The 26305-nt window shown below is 37.4% G+C and overlaps 1 protein-coding gene across 1 annotated transcript; it reads right to left on the reverse strand.

The window, feature by feature from the left end:
* Positions 1–4187: 4187 nt before the first annotated feature.
* FGB (fibrinogen beta chain) lies at positions 4188–12497 on the reverse strand. The gene is made up of 8 exons (XM_032248617.1): positions 12350–12497; positions 9545–9736; positions 8886–9069; positions 7740–7967; positions 7071–7184; positions 6273–6398; positions 5476–5761; positions 4188–4857 (listed from the first exon to the last, which is right to left on the reverse strand). The coding sequence occupies exons 1-8, from the start codon at positions 12461–12463 to the stop codon at positions 4626–4628; spliced, it is 1476 nt and encodes a 491-aa protein (XP_032104508.1). The 5' UTR covers positions 12464–12497; the 3' UTR covers positions 4188–4625.
* Positions 12498–26305: the final 13808 nt, after the last annotated feature.

A 26305-nucleotide genomic window follows, 5' to 3' on the forward strand; every position in this document is an offset into this window, starting at 1 on the left:
TGATCACTATTTGAGTGAAATGGGTAGCAGGTAAGAAATATCAAGGGAGTCTCAGATAAATACAAATGTCTTCTCTATCAGTAATTCTGAAATCCAACCAGTGATCAGTAACTCTCAGGAACATTTATTTAAAAATAGATACTCAGACTCTTTCCCTGTAGAGACTCTAATGTAATAAACCTAGGTTAGTACCAAGAAATCTGCATTTTTAAAAGATGTCTGTCAGTTTAAATGGGCAGCATACAGGATATTAAGTGTGTAATGCTTTTTTTTTTTGAGACAGAGTTTCACTCTTGTTACCCAGGCTGGAGTGCAATGGCGCCATCTCGGCTCACCGCAACCTCCGCCTCCTGGGTTCAAGCAATTCTCCTGCCTCAGTCTCCTGAGTAGCTGGGATTACAGGCACGCACCACCATGCCCAGCTAATTTTTTGTATTTTTAGTAGAGACGGGGTTTCACCATGTTGACCAGGATGGTCTCGATCTCTTGACCTCGTGATCCACCCGCCTCGGCCTCCCAAAGTGCTGGGATTACAGGCTTGAGCCACCGCGCCCGGCCAAGTGTGTAATGTTTAAACAGAAATGTGACCTGAGCCACTGCAGCTGGTAATGCGTCATATCACCCGTATTTTTGCTCCGTGACAGGAATCTGTAGTCAGTTTAAAAACCACCCCCGAGTTAGCTGTTTGTGTTGGTTCGTACATAAAGAGGAACTAGAGGTTTCTGTCCCAAGTGCATGTAACCATTATAGTTTGTTACATACTTTTAGTCCTAATTATATAATAATATATATATTATAGTTCTCATGCCACAGTGTGGGATTAATAACTTCCAACTATCTTTCTATTATTGTCCTAAAATCATGAGTTAAATAATCTTGTTGATACTGTTTTCTATATTCTAACTAGGGGGAAGCTCCCTTTTTATTATATTCAAAATTGTGGTGCCTGAATGGGCAAAATCAGATATGTAACATTTCTTACCAAATGACACTTTAAGAAAATGCGTTTCTTTTTGTTGTTGCTGTTGTGTTTTTGTTTGTTTTTACAAATTTTATAGTAGAGACAGGGTCTCACTATGTTGCCAGGCTGGGCTCTAACTCCTGCCCTGAAGCAACCTTTCCACCATATCCTCTCAAAGTGCTGGGTTTGTAGGTGTGAGCCTCCATGCCCAGTGAAGAAAGTATATTTCTTTCTAGATAGACTTACATATGACCTGGGAGTGGTCTCTGTGTTTTTTCTATTTGTGCATTAACTATGAATTGATTGTTAGATTATGTATTTTAGTGGTTTTTCTTCTGTGGCATTACTTCAAACTCTAGGGATTCATTTGATCCTCTGTGTGCACATAAGGAGTGAGCAAAAGTCTGAGGACTGCAGTCCTTCCACCCCTCAGCCTTCGTTCAGTGAACTTTTGTTACTGTCATGCTTGCCGCAAAAGTTCCACATTCAAGAATTTTGCCTGTTGAGTTTCTCTGTGTGCCTTCAATGGAAAATGGGTTCTACATTTAGAAAAGATATTCAAGACTTTGATCATCACTGGATTTAGTCATCCAGTATTCACAAATCTATGAAAATTAGCCTTTCTGACAGCTGATGATTCTGAAATCAAAGCTGAGTAAGAACTCGTCATTAGTGAAGGAAAAGGGTACAGGCATTCACCGTCAAAAAGGGTCAAAATTTACCCAAGGGTTTCAGAAAGTCTTCTCTGGGCATTGACCGTCAAAGTGAGCTTTGAAAACAGGCAGTCGTTTGTCAGATGATGTTGGGAGGAAGACATTGTTGCAATGAGAGCATTGTATAAAAGGACCTGAACATTGTGAGTCATGTTACAATGAACATGGATGTACAAATACAGCTTCGAGATCCTGATATCAGTTCTTCTGGATGTACACCAGGAAGTGAGATTGCTGGATCATACGGTAATTGTAATTTTTAAAAATTTTTGAGAAGCCTCCACCTTTTTTCCCATAGTGGCTGCACCATTTTACATTCCCACCAACAGTGCAAAAGATGACTGCATGATTTGACTTATATGAATTATCTAAAATAATCAAAGCAGAAAGGAGAATGGTAGTTGCCAGGGGATGGGAAGTAGGGAGAAATGGAAGCAAAATTTCATTTATGCTAGATAAGCACACTCTAGAGATCTGCTGTACAGTACCTAAAATTAATAATACAATATTGTGCACTTAAAAATCTGTTGATAGTATTCCGTATTAAATGTTCTTACCATAAAAAAAAAATGAACACGAGCAAACTTTTGGAGGTGATAGATATATTTAATATCTTGACTGTGCCAATGATATCATGGGTATTTGCATATTTCCAAAATCATAAAATTGTATCTGTTAAACACTTTGTATGGCAGATGCACCTGACAGCAATGACTCAAGCATACCCTGAGAATGACTGTATGGTCTAAGAAGAATGTGTGTTCAGAGTCCTAAGCTAAGGAGTCCAGGAATGGCCAACCCAGAGGTTCTCTTCTTATCTCTGAAGGACACTTGAACTCCCTGCCTGTCCCTTGGAACACAGGATGGGCAAAGGCCTTTTATTTCGGGTTAAATGGAGACTGCTAGACGGAGCTGTGACATGGTAAAAGTCCCATAAAACTGCATACCTCAACCGTACCTCGGCTTTCTGTTGAAACTGCTCTCTGTAACCCAAACGTGAATAAGTAATTAAGGACTGTAATTTCCACCCTACCCAGACAATGTGTAAACAAATGCTAATCTTGACTTTTGTGAACCACTTAAGTAAGAATCAGAATGTCAAAAGTCCCCTGACCCTCGGAGTGTCTGGAGCCCCTCACCCTCATCTCCGCCCAGGAGGTGATTTACAGAATCCACTAGCCCTCAGAACGTCTGAAGCCCCTCACCCCGACCCCTGCCACTCACCCTCACTCCCGAGGTAGTTTTACGGGTATAAAAGGTCTTGACACCCTCCTTTCAGGGCCACAGTTTGGAGAGACACAAGTCCTCCGTGGCCACTGGCAATAAAGACCCTGCAATTTGGCATAATTTTGTCTTGGTGTTAACTTTCTATGCTCGGGCCAGTACAACAGAGCGTGCTAAGTAGAAATGTTATATAAACTGCAAATACTCTTTTCAAATAGTAGCAATCCTCCTGTCCAGCCCACCGCCACTGGACCACAAATGTATTTAAGTCCTAAATAAACCATATGTCCCATTCACTGGCTCCAGGTATCTCCTTGGACATGGAGTCATATCTGTTGAAATCAACAGGGCTCCAGCATGACACATGCGCAGAATTATTTTTTTGCATATTAGTTATATCTTAATAAAGCTGTTGAATTGTTTAAAGGGCCTGACCTGTCCTGGAATGGTGAAAAACTTATTGTGACAAAAATGTAGGTTATAGTGAAGGGAAGAGGAGATGGTACTGGGACCATTCTTACCTCCAACTAAAAAATTTAGATTTAGGAAATTTGGATATAGATAGCAAGGAGCTAATGTTAAGCAAGACAGTAACTTGATGAGAATTTTCTATTAAAGGTGATGGCAAAGGAGTAGGTGAGTACAGGCTCCAGTGTGACAGAACTTGTGACAGAGAAATCAGGTCAAAAGTTAAAGTTGGATTTACTGAGAAATTAAAGAAAGTAGTAGCATTTCCAAAATAGAAATTAATGAGTTTTGCTTACATGAAAAGATTAAGAGAATAAGCTTAAGAACAATCAGTACTATAAAAAATGGGTGGCAATGATGATTCATTAGGGGTGGAGGACCTAGGGTCGTATGGTTGCCCAGGGGCAGCTGGAGTGAAGTGTTAAGATGATAAGCCCATTTCATAGGGAGAAGTAGAAAGAACAGAAAACCCACTTTTACTTTAGTTCTGGTATAGCTATGTAAAAAGGAAAAGCTTAATTGAGGACAAGAATAGACCTCATTTCTATGGGCAATAGGCACATTCTGCTCCCTATTTTATTATTTCCCTTTGAAAACACTTGGTGAAGGCTTGATCTAGATTGTCCTCTTGGAATCTCTGATCCCGAAGTCTATTTAAGTGGCAGAGTGGTGATTTTTCCATGGTATAGAGTCATATATTAAATCTTCAAATGTTCAAGACTGGTTTATTAGATATTTGAGGTTATGAACACTTCTCCTTCCTTATGAGTGCAAAGCCTAACTCATTGGATGTGTGGATCACAAAACAAGGAAACATTAACTTATTGCAACAGAGTCTTGTTTAATTAAGAAATCTTTTTGGAAGTTTTCTTTGACAGATCTTACATAAATAAACATAGCTTTAAAAGTGGACTTTTAAACATCAGTTTTTCCTTTCCCTCATGGTTTTCCTACAACAAGGATAAAACATCCCTCTTCCTTATTTGAAACTTCTCACAGTCAACTAGAATTGAAACTATGAACACCAACTCTGTCAAGACTATACTTTCAGTTACTTCTTGGTGAGAAGGAGAAATGAAGAATACAAAAGAAAGTTGTGTGCTATTTTTAATGTAATTTAGCCTATACTTTTTCCAAAAAGTCACACTCACAGCCGCTTGACGGTTTTAAAGGAATATAATGTATGAAAGAAAATTCCAATAACATAATGTACAAAAATGTTGTTACATATAGAAGAGTAAAAATCTACATTTTGGAGACTATTGCTTTGGAAAGAAGGGCCTGATCTTCATACTCATCTTCTTCATTGAGTACCATGACCCCTTCCAATTCATCCATACTACACCATCATCTGTGCCATGCTTTGCCATGTCCGAGGTGTACTTTCCACCCCAGTAGTATCTGCCATTTGGATTGGCTGCATGACATCTATTATACCACCATCCACCACCATCTTCTTTAGAACACTGTTTTCTGGGATCTGTTGTTACCCTGAAAGGAAATGTGTTTGGCATTATTAGAAACAGAGCTACAATGGTCAAGTTACTTTTTGCAGATTATCCATAGAAGAGCGCTACACTCGTGTGCACAGTACTCTTTCCTCTGGATGCTATACATAGAGTCACAGTAATACACCAAAGACCTCCTGTGCCCTATAGCAAGAAAGAGAGAAAACTGAGTCTATGTGGCCAATCCATGTAGGGACTGCATTGGTTACTTTATACCGGAATGATAGTTTTTGCATCCCTTAGTATCAGAGAACCCCAGAAATGAAAATGAAAGTTTTCATGTACATATTAAAATATAGAGATATAGGTATTTATCTAAATGTCATTAATCAGAAAGTAACTGGGCTCAAATTCTAGTTCTATCTCTGGGTAGTTGTGTGACATTGGACAAGTCACTTAATCTCTCTAAACTTCATCGGTAAAACGAGAATAATAATGCCTACCTTATAGTTGAAATGCTTTAGAGTGATGCGTAAAGAGCTTAGTACAGTGGCTCACAGTAAGTGCCCAGGAAACGATAGCTATTAAAAATGTTATTAATGATTCTGAGTAATAATATTAGTGGGACTTTTAAAGCAGGAGCAAAGAGTGCCACACATACCAGCCGTCATTGTCTCTGTCATAAGTGCTGAAGAACATGCCGTTGTGAATGGTCATGGTCCTGTTTTCTCCTGTCAACTGAGACGCTCCATCCATGAGGGCATTGCCGGCTGTTCCTCTGTATTTGTTCACTGACATCTGGTATTTGTTGGCCTCATTCTGTATAGTGAATCCTCCATATTCAGCCTTTACTTTGTCTCCTTTCCAGTCCTCCATTTCAATCAAAAGCTCTGTGGATCCCATCTTGGTAAGCTGGCTAATTTTATCATTTCCAAGCCAATACTCACCTAAAAGGAAAACAAAATAAAACCTCACCAAAAATAAAATTTTGGGAAACTGAAAACTGCCTTTTTCCTCTTATCTTTAGCTTCCACATTTTTATCAGGGAAATCTTCTTAATTGCCTAAAACAGGCTTCCAACACTGTATGCTTTTTTTTTTTTGTTAGATGGAGTCTAGTGGCCACACTGTGGCCACATTGGAGTTCAGTGGCACAATCTCAGCTCACTGCAACCTCCACCTCCTGGGTTCAAGCGATTCTCCTGCCTCAGCATCCTGAATAGCTGAAACTATAGGTGCGTGCCACCACATCCAGGTAATTTTTGCATTTTTAGTAGAGACAGTTTTCACTATGTTGGCCAGGATAGTCTCTATCTCTTGACCTTGTGATCTGCCCACCTTGGCCTCCCAAAGTGCTGGGATTACAGGCGTGAGCCACCGCAACTGGCCATATGTTTTTTAATGAACAAAAAATCCCATTTCAAATAGAATGATTTTATTTTGTATGCCTGTTTGTTACCTGGAAAGCCACAGTAATTCTTCCCATCTGCGTTGGTTGCAATATTTCCAAATCCCTGTTTATATGGATCCCATTTTCTGCCAAAGTCAACACTACCATCTTGACGGTTCTGAATCACAGTCCATCCTTTGGTTGACAGAAACAAAAAGAGCATATTAACCAACAGCAAATAATGTCACTTTCAGAAGAATATCTGAATCCCCTGTCCATTCCATTCATTTTATATTCACCTATATTTGTGCTCTAAAATAGATACAAGGAAATAAATATGAGAGGAAAACTTGTAAAATCTTTGAAAACTCCAAGTGCTGTATCTTACCCCAAATTATTAATTATAGACATTTCATAACTTTTTAAATATCAGGTTGAATTCCAAATCAAATGACTCATTGTCAGCTGTGTTAGATTTTAGAGCTAAACCTTGTTTCCTGACTTTCTATTTTTTTTATTATTATTTTTTGAGACAGGATCTCACTATCTTCCATTGCCCAGGCTTCAGTGCAGTAGCATGATCAAGCTTCCAGCTTGTGGGCTCAGGTGATCCTCCCACCTCAAGCTCCTGGATAGCTGGGACTATAGGCACATACCACCAACCCAGCTAATATTTTTGTATTTTTTGTAGAGTCATGGTCTCATTACGTTGCCCAGGCTAGTTTCAAACTCCTGGGCTCAAGTGATCAGCCCACCTTGGCCTCCCAAAGTGCTGGAATTACAGGCAAGACCCACCACGCCTGGCTTTGCTTCCTGGCATTTTATGGTATCCAAATAATTACAGGTCAACAACTGTCCAAAACTTACCTCCACCTTCTGTGTTCATATCACAGTATACTCTGTATGGTTTGACAGAACTGTCAGGTTGAATGAGATACATTTCAGATGTTTCACCTCCTTTCCTGATAATTTCCTCACATTCTGCAAAAGTAAGACAACATTACGTTCAGGGGCTTACAACATAATTACTTTGTTATTAGTCACAAATTCTTTAAGATAACATTACAAAGCTTATTAAGGAATGTTTTATTATAGACCTTTGAGAATATTTTAACAAATATTAGATTTTCATTTTACTTTAGTAAATCAAATGCAGTTTTGAGGACGTTTATCTGCCGAGACTCTGAAAACGCTTTTCTCCACCTTTTGCATCCTGAAATATCCACAGGCTTCCGGTACGCACAAGATAGAGAAACCTCTCCATCTATCTGTGATCCTGCCATCTGTTCAAGCCAGCACACATGTGCACACACACCCCTGTGACTACCACCATCAATATCCTGTGCCCTGTCCTGCTCATCAAAACCAGCAAACACATCAGGCTGAGTCAAAACACAACTGGCTAAGGATAGCTTTGTGGTGTACTATAACGTGATTATGATCTGTTGAGAAAATCTGCTCTTTTTTTTTGTTCACTTATTTTTGGAGTGTGAGTTCTTCTGGAACTCTCTAGAAATACATTTATTCACCAGTTACCTTTGCCAGACACCACAGGAATGTTGCAACTGACAGTGCATGGGGTGCGACAATATTCCATTTGAGCTGAGATATCAGATTCTAATTTTTGTATTTTGCTTCTCAGGTTTTCCAGGATTGAACGAAGTATACGAAGGTTACTTGGGATATTACTATTCACAGTCTCATCTATATATAATTGGTGCTTTTCCAGTTCTGAGGAGTATTCATTTACTACATTTTCATTATCTGGAAAAATGAAATTACATAGAAATAGTCAGCATTTTTGCCTCATGAAACTAACATCTTTAACTATACAATTTTGATTTTCTGAGAATAATAAACACTGAGCTGCCACCAAGCAGTTATGATATATAGTCATATTTAGGGGAATGATTTGGTCCATGGCATATACAAATTAACATATAGCCTAACTACCATACTAGTAATTTACCATAGGAATAAGCTAGAGATTATGCCTAGTAATAAATTAAAAATGTTTATTTCCTTGGTAAGGGAAAAGAGGAGAAAGCAGTATTTGGGCCTTCCATCTGAAAAGTTCAACATCTTATAGAGTGTATATGCTTGATTTGTTTATCCATTTCACATAAGCATAGCAGAACCTTCAAATTTATAAGATGTCATGATTCCTTTGATTTCTTTGAAAAATTTCCAAATGTGGGTATGCTACTCACTGAGATGTCTGTGCCAGGCTCATGCACTAGCTGATTCCTGACTGCCAAGCCAACAGCACTCAACATTCCAATCTCGAGATTCACAGGTTAGGTGTCATTCATTATCCACAGCACAATTGAATATATTATGGGTAACCCTCTCATTCAAAACCTCAAATGTTAAAACTATAAATGCTAGGATTTTTTTTTCCACTCTGTGAATATTATCTTCTGAGTCGCAAGTTTCTTGTATGCTAAAAATAAGGAGTCATAGTAGAATTTTCATAGAAAATCATACTTACTGATGCCAGACTGGGAATAAGAGCTGAATAGTGTTTATCTGGCAAGATGCAGGGGAAGGTGCCCGAAAGCAGTATGAATGCTATTTAACTAACCCAGGAATGTTAATCTTCTCACAGCCATGCCTTCTTGTGGCAGTCAACAGTTACAATTTTATAGCTGAGAATAAAATGGAAAGCACAAGGATATCTACCTTTTACTTGCTTCTGCCTCTTTTGCCACATATCTTTTAGCAAATGCATGTACTGAAAGGTAGAAGAGGAAGTCTGGGAAACAGCTTCCACATTGTTATTTAACTCATCAACACTATTTCTGATTGGTTTTTCCTGTTGTAGCAAAGCGTCTTGCAAATGACATCCTGTAGGACACAACACCCCCTAAAAACAAAGAAAATAGCAGGCATTAGATGAACGATTTGGGTCATCGACATTTGTTAAAATAGCACATAGGAAAATTCGGGGATATGATTAGTCAACATAAAAACTTATTATTTGATTTTCTGAAACACCAGAAATTCAAAAGTCATCATCATACTCTTATGGAGATTTACAATATTCCTTACCCCAGAAGAATTGGGCTATGAAAATTTTCCCAATTGAACAAAGGCAGTGGGCAAAATACAAAAGGAAAGGTACCACCCACATATCTTAATTTGTAATTTTGGGCCCAGACCAAAGAAAACAAGAAAGGAAGCCTGAACCAGATGCCCAATATGTTTATGTTTTGAATTTTATTTACAAAATAAAATAACAAAGATGGGAATGCAGGTCAGTGAAACATTAGGGACCACCATGAATGCAGGTTTTCTCTGCGTGAGAGAACCACCACTACAAGAAACATCAGTGCACCCACCAGGTCTGGGTCAGCGTGAATACAGCCTCCAGCATCAGGGGCTTTTCTCTCTACTTTCTTTTGAGGGGAATCTGGTTTGGCTGGACGAGCCCGATAGCCACCCCCACTGATGGGAGGTGGGGCAGGCCTCAGGCTGGGAGCCTCTTCTCTCTTCTTGTCAAGCGGTCGATGACCACGGACACCCAAGAGGCCCTACAAGGAACCAGGAAGAAATACAATGCAGAGTGTTATAGAAGATTTGGAATGTAACTATTCTAACAACCTTATTTTATAATTTAGGTTATCACAAGCTTGATGATTTGCTTAAGATGCATCAACTGGCTGGTTGGTGATGGTGAATCTGTAGATTGCTTACTGTTCAGTAACAGTAGAAAGACCAACTGCACAAAAAGCTATGATGCAGTGTAGTTTTTAAAGAGAAGCCTTAGGACAAAGCTGTATCAGATTATGAATAGTAATGACTTCATATTCCTACAATATACAGTGGAACACACAAAATTGTAAGGAATCTATACTGTCAAGAAGAATGAATATTCTCAAGCCACTTGGATTATTAGATTCCTATGATTATTGTTAATCACTTCCCTACTTTCAATTTTTGTGAATTGATGATTAGACTCCTATACAAACATATTTAAGAGACATTAAATACTTATCAAAGGTTAATGATACTTAGAATTTATTTGTAATAAGACAATATCTGACCCTCATAAGATACTCTGAGCTAGTCTGCTTGCAAGTCTTGATCCTACCTCTTACTAGCTATGGGACCTTGGGCAAGTTGCTTTATCTGTGCTCCAGTTTCCTCAAATATAAAATAAGCATAATAATAGTTTGTATTTGCCTTATAAAGTTACTGTAAGGATTTAATAACTTATTGTGTATGGTAGTCTCAGAACAGTACTTGGCAATAATAAGTGTTCATTATTATTTTTATTAGAATCACACATAACAAGTACTACAGTTTGAGTGGCCTCTCCACTGCTAATTTCACTTTTAGCCTAATCTTTTATCAACAAAATTATTAATTAAACCATTCTCTTGAAATTACCTACATGATTTCTTTATCAAACACCATGATTTTCTTATATTTAAAATAATTCTCAAGGCTTGTGTATTATAATTAAAATTACTTGCTAATTAAAAATATTATATTAAATGATAATAAAGCAGAAACTACCCATTGCAATAGGAAAGTTTTGATTTGGATTAACTACATTCTTATTTTTTTGGTCAGTAGTTACATCCTTTGGAGCTTAATTACAAATTAACAAATGACATGATTTGGAACAACGGAGCAACAACTGAGCTCTCTTACAATTTTGTGAGTCTAAAAGTCATCAGAAAAATTCTATTTGGAACTGTATTGTCATTTATTCAGTAGGTTATAATATTATTTAACATTTAGTAGGATGGTGCTAGGATTAAAACCCAGCCATGTTGGTTCCAGATTTTCCTGTTTAAGCACTTGACTATATACATCCTTAATACGTAAAGATTTGGAGGATATAGGCATATTTCACATTGAAGGCATGGTCCTAGTCAGAATTTATCCTCTCTAAAACAAATTTTAAGAAATGTGATTCATCTATTTATTACGAATAAAATTATAACAAGAGAAAACTATTTTCTTTTTATGTCAGAGTGCCACTAGAGAGGTAGCATGAATGGTCTGGCTTTACTAGAGAAAAGGAAATATTAAAAAGTATTTTGAAAAATTATATACTTAAAGAAAATATGAAGGCCACTTGTTGAATAATCAAAATCCATTCTGGAGCATAAACTACGAAACTATCTCTGTGAGGACTAGTTGGTAAACAGAGTACTTTACAAAAATTTAGTCTTACAGATTCTTTACATTTTTTAATCTAATATGATTAACCAGACTCAACCAGATTGACCATATCTTTTTACACATACAACCAGATTTACCATATGTTCTTACATGCAGAGTCTGATATTTAGAACATTAAAGTTCCCTTGAAACTCAACAATGATCCAAAATGAATCATTTCATCTAAATATTATTGTGTATTCTTATTCCTAGTTTAATAATACTATGCTATATGTAAGAAATTTGGCCGTGATACATTTGATGATAAAATTTAAATTTCTTACATATTCATTGTCCTAAATGCATTTTTGCATTTTTAGTAACAGCAAATTAATATCATTAAGTCATCAAAAATAATAGTTGAGGACAAACTGTTCTACAAATATGTAAACTAGACTGAACCATGTTTCCTAACATGTTATTAATAATAAAAATACACACTACCTCTAATTTAAAATTTTCATCTGAAAAAAGAAGTATTTCATTTTCTATTACACTTGACGTATTTTGCTTTTAAGCTTATAGTTTTTATAAATGGGAATCTCAGTAACAATATATTACCTTCCTTCACCAAAGAACAATCTACCTACTACCAGTTTTTTTTTAAATACTCCTTTTTTATTATTTGATAATTTGAGATTTTCAGATGTTGTTATCTTAATTATAATCCTGTATTGCTAGAAGTAAATGAAAATCACAGTACTCAGGATAGCAAGTGAGAAAAACACAGCTTACATTAGCTAAGCCATCTTCATCTTAAGAAAATAAGGTGATAAACCAGAAAACAAGAAATTACTTTTTTATATAAGAAATACTATGAAACATTCTTTAAATACAATAAGTCAGAGGTTAGTAATTCAATTTCATAACTATAAGCAATGCTAATTTCATTTAAATAACTATTCATATAATAGGATCATATTACATCTTAATTAATAATATTAGTAATAATAATGCTTAAAAAAATTCACCTCCTTATTGTCGTTGCCACCTTGGGACTTAACCAGAACAACACACAATAGTAGCAATAATAGATGTTTCATGGTTTCAAATTTGTGGAAGCTCCAAGAAACCATCCTTTGCATGTAGACTTAACTGAAAGATCTTCAATCCTATATATATCTGGGTCCTCTGCTAGGAATGACTTCAGAAATGGTTACCTTCTCTTAGTTAATATTTAATTTTGGGTTCACTTGTTGGCTGAACCATATTATCACTTAAGCAACATCTTCCCAGCAAAACTTATTTACTTGTCATACAACTAGTATTCTCTGTTAGTCTAGTTTAGAAACATTAAATTTCTTCATTTAATTGGACAAAATGATGGGAAGTTAGGGTATTCCTAAAAGAGATGTGTATCTTATTTCTGGTAAATTAATGTGGAAACTACACAAGCTCATAAAGAATATGTGAGAAAAAAAATCTAAGCACAGTAAATTTGACCCACTCAGGAGACAACCACTAAAATCGTGATTCATTAATGAGACACCATAAATGCTTATGTTTTGAGACAATCACGTAATTCTATTTCAAAAGGGACCATTAAAATCAAGAGTAAAGTTATATCATAATGTGTTTGTCTTTTGTCTTAGAAATTAATCAAAATAACAAATTCATATCCTATTCTATGAAAGACAAACAACAGAAAGACTCTTTTGTTCATGCTCTGAACAGCTTTTATATTTTGTCCTTAATTCACATAATGTAAAATGTTTAACAAATTCTAAACGTTATTAGGATCATAAATTATAGATTTCTGCATCAAAATTCTGGTAATGATTAAATACATGTTTAGCATTCTATTTTATTATTATATAGTTTAGATTATATTTATTTTAACATTGGTGAAGTCTTCATACATCTATTTCAATTAGTGTGCTCACAGAGTAAATGAGGCCCATTTTCCTAATTTCTCATAAACCACCAAATCCATCTCTCTTGTCTGTTCACTTCTTTGTTGCAATCAGGATTAATAACTTCACAAGAATCAATACGAACACTAGTCAGTAATCCAAATCCCAGTTAGTGCATTGATTCAAAGCATTTTTTGTTTTTTTGTTTTGAAAGTGAAACATTCTTATTAAATTTATAAATTATTTTATTAAAAAGATAGCAAGTTATCAGCGTTTGGATCAGCAGGTTATTTAAACAATGCTTTGAAACAGAGTTGTGGAACCAACCCAAATGCCTGTGAATGATAGATTGATTAAAGAAAATGTGGCACATATACACTATGAAATACTATGCAGCCATAAAAAGTGTAAGTTTATGTCCTTTGCAGGGACATGTATGAAGCTGGAAACCATCATTCCCAGCAAACGAACACAGGAACAGAAAACCAAAAACACCACTCACAAGTGGGAGTTGAATCATGAGAACATATGGGCACAGGGAGGGGAACATCACACTCTGGACCTGTCAGAGGATCAGGGGCAAGGGGAGAAACAGGAAAAATACCCAATGTAGGTGATGGGCTGATAGGGGCAGCAAACCACCATGGCACATGTATACCTATGTAAGAAATCTGCACGTTCTGCACATGTATCTCAGAACTTAAAGTATAATTTAATAAAAATGTATTAGAAGATTTTACTGGTCAATAAAAAATAGTAGATTATTATGTTTCAAAATAAAAAGAAGAAGAGTGCTGTGAGACATACTACATTTCTTTCTTCTGTAGGTAGCAGAGACTGCATTCCCAAATTCTTTTAACTCAGATTCATAGAAACAAATTCTTATCTTGGTAGCATAGGTTGTCCTCCCAAATTCTTTTAACTTAGCTTTATAAAGTATTCAGTTCAAATTAAGAAAAATATTCACTTGAGTCTTTCCAAATTTGTGTTCCATTTAGTAGCACCGAGTAAATATTATAAGATTTTTTTTCCTTAGTTTTAATGTTTCTTAGAAGGATAAATGATCTGACAGAAAAAGCAAATATGTATGTGAATATTGATCAAAATATATTCAGTAATATTTCTCATGAAAATATAACTGATAACAAAGTTTATTTTAGTAATCTGGACAGGATTTTATTTTAGTGATGTACAGATTCTTGCTGAATTAAAAAGAATTATCTGTTAAGAAAACTATAACAAATTTTTTTCTTTTGAGGTAACATATTAGTACATTTTCAATGACTGATGCTTGATCAACTAACAATAGAATAATCATTTAACTTTCAGAAGTCTGTAAATTTGTAAAGTTTTTTTCTAGTGTACAATAGGCTCTTGTTCAACACTAAAAGTGAAGGTTCCTTTACTTTCCTACTTTGTTCTACTGTGACTGGCATTCTTTCCACGGTTAGAAGGAGGATGGAAGAAAACTAGCATGCATACACTGTAACAGCACAGATTTAACATTCATCTTACAAATAGTTCTTGTATCTTACAAGAATATTCAACTTACAAATAGAGTCTCCTCAGAGACAGGTAGTGTGGTAGGGACTGGGAATGCATTTGTGAGCAAGATAGACACAGTAGTAGGCTTTCAAGACATAATTATAGGGTGAATGAATGAACTAGCCGTCACTGGTACATGTCTCAGATGCCAAACTATGGTAATCATTTATTGTATTTAATTCTTGAAACCACTAAGTTCTACAGATGATGAGACAGGTTCAGAGAGTTTAAATAAGTAACCCTGGAGTGTATAGGTGGTAGGGGCTGATATGAGGACTTGACCCATGTCTGTCTGACTCTACAGTCCATACTCTTGTGCCCATTACACCATATTGCCCAACAGGATATAAACATGATAAAAATTTACTGGTACCTTCTTTTTGTTTGTTTCTTCCTTCAGAGTTTTTTTGCCAGTCCATCATCTTGGGACTATAATATATCAGGCTGACACACTCACTCTTAGCCCTTATTTTCACTATATTTTTACTCATATGTCGGTATAGGTATTCATGTCTGTGTAAGGCATGTGCAATGCAGTGACAATGAGTTTCTTTAATTCTAGTTCTTGTTAGATACACCTTTTTTTCTGTAGAGTTATGTATACTTATACTAACACTTTAAATTGCCTAATATTACAAAGTAGATGACCATGTTTTCAGGGAAGAAATATATTTGCAGAGACACCACTTTCTAAGATGTTTAATTTTTTAGAATGTTGATGCCATTGGTGGAGGGGAAAGGGAGGACTATTTGTCTGTGATTTTGAGGTCAATAGTGCAGTGTTCTTCATATTAGCTGATGTCGTTACATAAGTCAAGGGCAGTAAATCAGTGACAGGGAAAACAGATAGTCTGTCCTGCCCAGCAGCTCTCTGGCTCGAAGGGCAAACCCTTGCTGGTACTGATTATCAATACACTTGTTGATACGTTTACAACTCATTTTGGGCCCAGTCTCTATAGCACAAGGCAATTTGGGTTTGACAAGTATTTACAGAGCATCTACTTTCTGTCAGGTAGCATGCTAGGGGCAAGGGATACTTTGGCAAAGCTGTAAGTCTAGAAGGAAAGACAGAAAATTAAAACTAGTTACAATAATTTGTGCTGAGCTTGAGATGGGGGGAGGTGAGGCTTTGGGACCAGTAACTTAAGGACCTACTTCCTTCAGGGGGAAAGGAACTTAAAAGGAAGAGGGCTTTTAGACTTGAAACATGGTTTGAATGACTGTATGGTTTATATCATGCACATGACACATAGGAGATAATGAATATCGGTTGAGCAAATGTATGAATGTATAAATGAGTGAATCACTAAAAGGAATACTGGTTCTTCGTCTAAATAGGCATGGGTTTTGAGGTAGTGTAATTAGTTGTCAGTCTCTGTAATGTACTTTGTGTGTATGTGTGTTACCTTGAACAACAGTTTGAGAACCACTGTCCAAAGGAAAATTAACACTGAAGAGTTGGAGGCCAGGCTCACCAGAGCTCTTGGGGCAAGTCTGAGACCAGTGCGGTGGTGACACCTGCAATTTGTTAGTCATCTTCACTGGGAAAGCATATGGTGGGGAAGGAATAGGAGATGATGCCATCTCTTGCGGAATGTCTCCCTCTACTGGCTTAGATGTCAGTTTCCTTTTCTTGCGGGAGCTGACATAGAGGCTAAGAGATGATAGGACATTTTCTCCTCCAACCGGGTGGAGATCACAAGAACTGGGAAAAGATAGAGATGCTCTTCTTCTTTTGTCACATTAGGACCTACAACCATGAATGGTGAAATAAACACCTCTGGGAGCGCTGCTCCCTTCTCCTGGAATGACCCCTAAAATGGAGGGGTGAAGCTCCAGTGGTCCTGTCAGTCCAACAACTCCCTGACCCTCTAACCACAGGTGACCAAGCTAGGGGCAGACAGACCCCTTACTCAAGCTAAACCTACCAGATTGTCTCTCCCAATTTGATATTTGCTGGAGGAGGAGGAGTAGGAGGAGGAGAGGGGGAGGAGGAGGAGGAGGAAGAGGAGGAAGAGGAGGAGCAGGAGAGCAGCAGAGAATTGGGTCAGTTGGCCTGATGTTATATTTATGGCAGCATTTTAGGGATAACGCCTACCAACTGCAGCAACAGAGGTAACCAAAATTTCCAAATGTAATAATTTGATTCTTCACAGACAAATCTGTGAGACACCTGAGGTCCTTTCTATAGTACTCATTTTATCTTTCGTTAACTTTGACTGAGATGATTTTTGGTATTTGTTGAGAAAATTGAGATCAAATTTTTAGGAATCGAACTGGCTGTCTTATTTTTAAGCATAAATTTCATGTTAGAAAGAGAAGCTTTATATTCAAATAATGTAATCGATCACTAAATGTTTTCATATATGAAGCATATGGGCTAGGTGCAGTGACTCACAACTGTAATTCTGGAACTTCAGGAGGCCAAGGCTGGTGGATTGCTTGGGCCCAGAAGTTTGAGACCAGCCTGGGCAACATGGTGAAACCCTATCTCTACAAAAAATACAAAAATTATCTGGACATAGTGGCACACATCTGTAGTCTCAGCCACTCAGGCTACTCAGGAGGTCGAGAGGTGGGAGGATTGCTTGAGCCTGGGAGGTTAAGGCTGCTGTGGGCTTGAGATTGCACCACTATACAACAGCCTGGGTGAAAGAGCAAGACTCTCCCTCTCTCCCTGTCTCTCTCTCTCTCTGTCTCTGTCTCTCTCTCCATACATATTTGTATTTTTTTGTAGAGATAGGATTTCACCATGTTGCCCAGGCTGGCGAAACTCTAGAGAAAATGGGAACTTTTATTTTGGTGCATGTCAGTAACATGCATTTCAAAAATTTCAAAAATCTTTCACAATTTAATAACTAATAAGTATTTCTTGAATTAGATTAACAATTTTTTCTGTAAAATGTGCACAGGATTGGACAAAGGTTTAATGAAACTTTTATAAAAAGTTACAGTTTGATGGGAAAGCATGAGTGCTATAGATAAAAATGGGGAAAAATACATGTATATGTGTATATATTTAAAAAGGAAACACAAACATGTATTTGAGAAAAAAATATTGAACCTAGATATAAATCAAAGAAAGCCAGAAAGGCTGGCTTCTAGAAAAGTGGGTACAATGTTAGGGAAGAGGGAGACCTGGACAGAGAAATCTCCAACCTCTTCACATAATAAGGAGTTAAGGACAAACTAAGAAAAAGAGGCAGGTTGAAAGTATGCTATTCTACCGAGGATCTCCCTTCAATCCTTTGTAATTTGCTGAATATTTCAATCTACTTTGCTGACATGGTTTGCTGTGTCCCCAACCAAATCTCACCTTGAATTCTAGTTCCCATAATTCTCATGTGTCATGGGAGGGACCTGGTTGGGAGGTAATTGAACCATGGATGCAGTTATCTTCATGGCCTTTGATAGTGAGTTCCCATGAGATTGAATGGTTTCATAAAGGGATTTCGCTGTTTCGTTCTGCACTTCTTCCTGCCACCATGTTAAGAAGAACGTGTTTGCTTCTCCTTTTGCCATGATTGTAAGTTTCTTGAGGCCTTCCCAGGTCTGTGGAACTGTGAGTCAATTAAATTTCTTCCCTTTATAAATTACCCAGTCTCAGGTAAGTATTTATTAGCAGTGTGAGAACAGACTAATATATTTGCTAACTAATATTTTGTATACTAAGTTTCTTTGTGGGGAAAATTGAGACCCACTTTAGGTTTACATTAGGATGAAAATAGAAGCTCCCTGTGTAGGAGAGTTGACCTCTGACTTCTAGGTTACATTTATGCAACTTTCTCCCCTTTTATAACAAATGAGATGATTGTTGTCATATACCTAACACTTACGGATCAAGTAATTCTGTGCCAGTCACTGTTACTTGTATATTACACTTAATTCTTACAATAACTCTATGAGATAGAGTAGTACTATTATTCCCATTTTATGAATGGGAGAATTGAAGCACATAAAGAAGAAAGTTGCCCAATGTGATATTGCCGAAAACTTGCAGAGAAGGAGTGGAATCACGGCGTTCTGACTCTATTCCCTTACCTACTGTGATGAATAGTTTCTTCCTGTTATGCACAAAGATATTTGTTCTCTTGTATTGATTTCCTACCTTAGCAAAATGAACACCTGTGTATGTAGATCTTTGCATCCTTCTATGAAGATTATATAAATACATACACACATTCATGCAGATATACAGATACACACTCACACACACACACAAACACACATATATACATACCAAGGCCATTTTTAGAAAGTGAATCTATTGTAACAAAAGGTAGGCAAACAATTTTGGGGCCAGGAGTGGTGGCTCACACCTGTAATTTCAGCACTTTGGGAGGCCAAAGCAGGAAGAGTATTTAAGCCCAGGAGTTCGAGACCAGCTTGGGCAACATAGTGAGATCCCCATCTCTACAAAAAAAAAAAAAAAAAAAAAAAAAATCCAGAAATTAGCCAGGCAGCATGGTGCACACCTATAGTTCCAGCTATTTGAGAGGCTGAGGTAGGAGGATCTGCCTGACCCCAGGAGGTTGTCCACTGCACTCCAGCCTGGGCAACAGAGTAAGACCCTGTCTCAAAAAAAAATTGTTGGTTTATTGCTAAGCTGCCTATGAAAATGATTGCCTCCATTTATGCTCTCATCAATACTTGGGTTGTCCCTCATCCTTGCCAACACTGGTTCTAATCAAATTTTAATTTTTTTTTGCCAACCTGTTAGGTGAAATATGTTACCTTGTTATTGTGATTAAAATTTCTTTCATCATGAGCACACTGAGAATCTTTTTAGTTTATATATCAGCCACAATGTCAATGGTCTTTCTGTGAACTGCCTGTCCATGTGCCTTGTCTATTGGGTTGTTCATTTTTTCTGTTGATTCTTGAGAGCTCTTTTCATATTAAGAAAATTAGCCCTGAGGCCAACACACACATTGCATATATTTCCAAATTTTTCATTTGTCTTTTGACTTTGTTTATGGTACATGCAGACTTTGGCCTCATTTTCACTGAGTGGAATTCCAACAGCAGGATCTTCTGGGCTGACATGTTAGAACAAGGCAGCAGCTGGAATGCCTAATGTCTCTTTGAGCTCCTTCCCCAGCTGCCAGGCATTCAAAGCATCGCACAAGTTTTTAAATCCAGGGGTGTCTTAGAATTCTGATGGGAAGCTTCAACTTCAGTGTCTATAGCTGCACAGGAGTCTGATGAGGGATCATTTCATACTGCAAGGCATCTGAGATATTTCTTTACTGTGCTTTTCCTGAAGTAATCTGAAATTGCTTCATCATACTGTGCCATATATGTGAATGTGAACGCCTTCAAGGCTAACCAGCGTCTAATCTCCGAGAAGGTGTCCTTACTCTCGGAGCTCTGCCTCTCTGTGGACACTACCTTATGAGGCAGTGTCCTCTGACACAACCCTGTCACTGGATTGTGGTTTTTGGTGGCATATCTCAGTAAAGTTACTTGACCAGTATCAATTTGCCCAATAGCCTCTCAACAGTTACACTTGGAGAAGCCCTGTCTTCAGAGAGGGATAGAGATTACAGGCAACAGTCAGGTCTGGCCATGTCAGCACTACCTTTTGGAATATTATGAGCCAGGATTCCAGCATGGAATTCAGGATGCAAAGTTTTCACAGCATTTCAGGAGATCCTGTCAGCTCAGAGACCCGACTGCCAGACCAGCATCCCTGAGAGCTTTTGCAGTCCGTCCAGAAACAGCAGTAGTGGGGCCATAGGACTAAGGAGGAGGGAGGCCCCTGATTCATATTTTAATGTCTCTTAATTTTTTTCATCTAGGTCTTGCACATTTTAAAGTTTATTGCAATTTTAAATAAAAATCCCTTTGACTGCTATACTTTTAACTATATAAAGGAAAACTATTTTTTTTTTTTTTTTTTGAGACGGAGTTTCGCTCATGTTACCCAGGCTGGAGTGCAATGGCGCGATCTCGGCTCACCTCAACCTCCGCCTCCCGGGTTCAGGCAATTCTCCTGCTCCAGCCTCCTGAGTAGCTAGGATTACAGGCACGCGCCACCATGCCCAGCTAAATTTTTGTATTTTTAGTAGAGACGGGGTTTCACCATGTTGACCAGGATGGTCTCGATTTCTTGACCTCGTGATCCACCCGCCTTGGCCTCCCACAGTGCTGGGATTACAGGCGTGAGCCACCGCGCCCGGCTAAAGGAAAACTATTGATTTTTAATAACATTTTTGTACTGTTTAGTGAATTTTCCTATTGTTTCTAATAGTTTTTTTCAATTGATTTTTTAGGTATAAAGTCATACTATTTGCAAATAAAGATAACTTTGCATTCCTATTGCCTATTTTACACAATTTAATTCTTTTTTTTTTTTTTAAGTCCAATAGAATGACTAGTACTTTCATAAAAAATAAATGTGGATAATAGTGGTGATGGTGGGCATCCTTGTTTTGTGACTAACTAGTAAGGTTTTTTTTTTTTTTTTTTTTGAGACAGAGTTTTGCTCTTGTTGCCCAGACTGGAATGCAATGGCGAGATCTTGGCTCACCACAACCTCCACCTCCCGGGTTCAAGCAATTCTCCTGCCTCAGCCTCCCAAGTGGCTGGGATTACAAGCGTGTGCCACCATGCCTGGCTAATTTTGTATTTTTAGTAGAGATAGGATTTCTCCATGTTGGCCAGGCTGGTCTTGAACTCCCAGCCTCAGGTGATCCACCCACCTCGGCCTCTCAAAGTGCTGAGATTACAGGTGTGAGCCACCGCACCTAGCCAAAAATATTTTTAATGTTTCTCTCTGAACATGGCACTGGCTTTTGGTAGCATATTTCTAAAAGAAAGTCTACAAGTGTCTAAATAGCATTATAATATATAAATATAATGGGATCTATAAATATGAATTAATAATAGTATTCAATCAAATGCCTTACTCTTCTTGATTATTCATGTCAAGACGTATTTCTGCTATCTAAACTGACTTCTGAAAATGTTTCTACAGATAAATTGTATTTTGTAACTAAGTAGCTAAGTTTTATGAAAACTACATAAAATTTAGCATTAACTTACTTAGATGTACAGCTAGTGCTCGACTTATGACCATGATTGGTTCCGACAGACCGGCCGTAACACGATTTGGTCATAAGTTGAATAGGATATACAGTATGTACAGTACTGTGCAATGATGTTATAAAAATCTTTAAGTCATATTTTATCATAATTTTTTCATTATTGTTATATATCATAATTTTCTTTGTTCATTTTATGCCATTTTTATCCTCTCTACACCATTTTGTTTCTTATTTTTACATTCGTCAGGTTTAAGTAAAACACTGCATTACCAGTACAACTGGTTTAATATTTGCAAAACGTACAAAATTACAAAATACAGGTGCATACAAAAATACAAAATACAGGTGTAAAAAATACCATAGGAAACATTTTCCCAATTGCTAAACATATCAAAATATACAAACATGTACGAAACATTTTATTGGCCGCTGGTGCTTGGCTGCGGATCGCTGATGTCGTCATCTGAGGCAGCAGTTGGGGTTACCGGAGTTGGTTTTTTCATAAACATGGTGAGCTTCGTCTGAACTATATGTTTCTTTTTTTCTTCATAAATTTCACGATACGGACGAAACACATTGTGCGCCATCCGTTCAATCCTTGCAAATCGTTCGATGTTTGGGTCCATTGCTTCGAAATGTATATTTATTGGGAGGGGTTTGATGAAAAATATCCAAGACACAAAACACAAATTGCTGTACCGAGTCTGGGATAACAGTTGAAATGGTGCATGCCGAGATGGCAGTGCTGCCGGAAGCTGGTCCGCACTGTCGTAAGCCCAGCTGGGCAACGTTTGCGCTGCCAGACGCGGAGCAGTCGTGGCTAGTGATTGTGGTCATAAAGTCGAATGGTCGTAAGTTGCACAGGTTGTTAGTCGATCAATACATGTAATGGAAAATATTTCATTGTCATAAAATTTACAATGATCAGAAAAACAGAACTGAACTGTCGTCTTATAAGCAATTCTCTGTGTTACAGAGAAAGACTGATTAAATTAATGGTTGCTGAAATAGCATTGGAAAGAGTGTGTGTGTGTGTGTGTGTGTGTGTGTGATGTGAGCACAGCACACACTCTCTCTCTCACACACACACACACACACACACACACACACACACACACTATCCTTCCTACAATCCAGTAGCTGCAAATCCAGATCAAAATTAAAGTCTTGGCTGGGCACAGTGGTTCACACCAGTAATCCCAGCACTTTGAGAGGCTGAGGCAGGCAGATCACCTAAGATCAGGAGTTCGAGATCAGCCTAGCCAACATGGTAAAAACCTTTCTCTACTAAAAATACAAGTAGTTAGCTGGGCGTGGTGGCGCACACCTGTAATCCCAGCTACTCAGGAGACTGAGGCAGGAGAATCATTTGAATCCAGGAGGCAAAGGTTGCAGTGAGCCAAGATGGCATCACTGCACTTCAGCCTGGCCAACAGAGCCAGACTCCATCTCAAAAAAACAAAAAAACAAAATTAAGGTCTCAATGACACCTACACCCATATTTAAGTGCTTACATATTCATTCATTCAGTAAATATTGAAAACTTACCAGTTGCAAGTCAATTAGATCCTAAGTGTGTGATAGTGAACATCATGCCATATTCACCCATAAGTCTACTGGGAAATACAGATAATTGAACAAGTATTACAACCAAACATTCGGCTAAGAAAGCTGGAACCATGACATTGCTATTTCTTCTGTGGCAGTATAAACACCAAAAATATTTCTGTAAAATAAAAACATTTGTAAATGTTTGTAAGTACAAATTCTTATTTGTAAAGGTAAACAACAAAAGTCATGATTATGTTCAATATTGTCACTTGTTTTGTGGCACGATGTTGTGGGTTGAATTGTCTCCGCCAAATTCACATTTTGAATTCCTCACCCCCAGTACTTAAAGAATGTGACCTTATTTGGAAATAAGGTCTTTTCAGATGGAATTAGTTAAGATAAGGCCATACTGGAGTAGGGTGGGCCTTTAATTCCATATGACTGAGGTTCTTTAAGAAGGGGAAATTTGGCATAGGCAAGCGAGAACGAAATGTAAAGATGAAGGCAGACATGAGAGTGATGCAGCAGAAGCCAAGAAGTGGCAAAGACTGCCAGAGAACTACCAGGAATTAGGGGAGAGGCATAGCATACATTCTGTCTCAGAGCCCTCAGGAGGAACCAACGTTGCCAACACCATTATTTCAAACTTCTTGCTTCCAGAACTGTGAGACAATAAACCTTTGTTGTCTAAGCCATACAGTTTGTGATACTTTGTTATATCAGCCCTAGCAAACTAATACACTTGAAATGGAGGTTCATGTAGTAGACAATGGTGAAATGATGATAAGCAAAACCCTCTCTCTCATATGCACATACACATACCTTGTTAAGATATTTATAACTGACAGTTTATAACTGATAGTACAATTTTATTATTCCCAAAATCTTTCCAGGAATTAACAGGATGAATAGCTCCTTCGCTGTTCCCTGTAGTCCGGAAGCTTCTGTTTCAACTATGCTATGAGAAAGTATCTGTTAACACTACCCTAGTATTTAGGCAAATTCATAGGATTGTGCTAAACAATTAAATATCAAACTTTTGGAAGAAATGTTCCAGTATCATTTTTCACAGGTTTTGACCTCCCAACTTCAAATAAACAATGCTAACTCCCACCATTACTTTTTTTGAATTAATGAACAATTTCAAATATGAAATTTTAAGGGATGGGTACACTAAGCCACACAGTTCTAAAGAACATTGCATATAGTGTTCTTGAAAGCTTGTAGATTTAACACTCTAAGTTGAGAAAAACAGGAAAAATAAATAATAATATTCATTATTTTATGATTATAAGATTCGTAAAACACTTCCTATGAAAATATCACTAACAGTTGTTGAAATTGGCACTCAAATTTACACTCATGGCTTATCACTGCTCAAGAGCAAAGGACGATATTTGAAGGAGAATAAAAAGACTTTCTGTATTGGTGAGTTTAAAATATCTTGACTAAAGGAGGAACACTTTACTTAAAATTTGTATTCTTGGTTTTACACAGACATAATACTAATATTTATATTAATAAATTACTTGCTGTGTTTGCTTTAAGGAGAGCCCTGAGGGCCCTTATGAAGCACAGTAGTGACACCTGCTGTTCAAATAAGGCAGCTGGGGGTGTCAGCCAGGGGATGTGTGTATCTTGGAGACCTTCAGGAATCCAGTGAAACTTAACAATCCTTTCTCCAGAAAATAAAACGTGTTCCCATATAAATACAACATTTTCCTATAATAGACATAATTCATGAATTCTTGAACTAAATAATAGGGTCACTTGAGCTCTATATTTATCTAAAATATTGTAAACTTTCAAGTGGATGACATAATTTTATAAATTCAGGACAGCGTTTTAAAAGCAACAAATTTGAGGCAATTTACCTCAATCATTACCATGTTGTTATGAGTCTGGGCCTATAAATTAACGTATCCAGGAGGATTAAATATGTAAAAAGTTAATAGGTCCAACTAGCTAAGTAATATATTGCCATAGATATTAGTCTTGCTTAGGTTTCTATGGTTTGTCATTTCAAATCATGTTATTTTCTATAGTTATTATTCATAGGTGAGTATATTATTTACTTCCTCAAGTATATATTTAAATTATGGTATTTTCTTGCAAGGAAATACCATCACTGCCACTTTCACAGAAAATCAATTCTTAAGCCAAACTTACAGTCAAATTCAGAGATGTTGCATCTTCAAGTAAAAACATGACCTTAGGGCCAGGCGCAGTGGCTCATGTTTTTAATATCAGCACTTCGGGAGACCCAGGTGGGCAGATCACCTGAGGTCAGGAGGTCAAGATCAGCCTGGCCAACATGGTGAAACCCCGCCTCTACTAAAAATACAAAAATTAGCCAGGCGTGGTGGTGCATACATGTAATCCCAGCTATTCAGGAAGCTGAGGCAGGAGAATCCCTTGAACCTGCAAGGCGGAGGTTGCAGTGAGCCAAGATCATGCCATTGCACTCCAGCCTGAAAAAGAAAGAGCGAAACTTCATCTCAATAAAAAAAAAAAAAAACCACTATGACCTTAATGTTTTTAATGAATTTCCAAGTGAGGTTGTTGATTTACATTGCTATTCTTTTGTTAGGTGTTTTTTTTTTTTTTTAACCCCTCTCAAAGTATATGTAGTATGCTCTGGGGACAGGATCAGTGAAACTGAAACAGGGCCAGTAAGATGTTTGTCTATTTAAGCTTGCAAATGCCCAAGTCCATCAATTTTTCGTTTTACGTAGAAAAATAATTGGGTGGGATTGATCACAAACCGCAGATTTTACCAGGGTAGAAAGCAAAAATATCAACACTTGGCACAAGGATATGTAAAAATAAAAATGGCTAAAGTCTCCAATTGTGCCTTTCTTCAACCAGCTTTGAAACGCTGTATCCTGGCATTGTTGAAGCCCAATAATTAGCAAACAACTAGGAAATG

This window comes from Sapajus apella, unplaced genomic scaffold, assembly GCF_009761245.1.
Source record: "Sapajus apella isolate SASKATOON/1434 unplaced genomic scaffold, GSC_monkey_1.0 scaffold67, whole genome shotgun sequence".
Taxonomy (NCBI): Eukaryota; Metazoa; Chordata; class Mammalia; order Primates; family Cebidae; genus Sapajus; species Sapajus apella.

What these genes read in the sequence shown, in the direction of transcription:
- FGB (XM_032248617.1), bottom strand. Translation starts at nt 12,463, where the DNA reads ATGCAAAGGATGGTTTCTTGGAGCTTCCACAAATTTGAAACCATGAAA. An exon ending in TTCACGCTGACCCAGACCTG is followed by an intron (nt 9,070 to 9,544) that starts GTGGGTGCACTG and finishes CTTTGTTTTTAG; the next exon opens with GGGGTGTTGTGTCCTACAGG. An exon ending in GAGGCAGAAGCAAGTAAAAG is followed by an intron (nt 7,968 to 8,885) that starts GTAGATATCCTT and finishes TCATTTTTCCAG; the next exon opens with ATAATGAAAATGTAGTAAAT.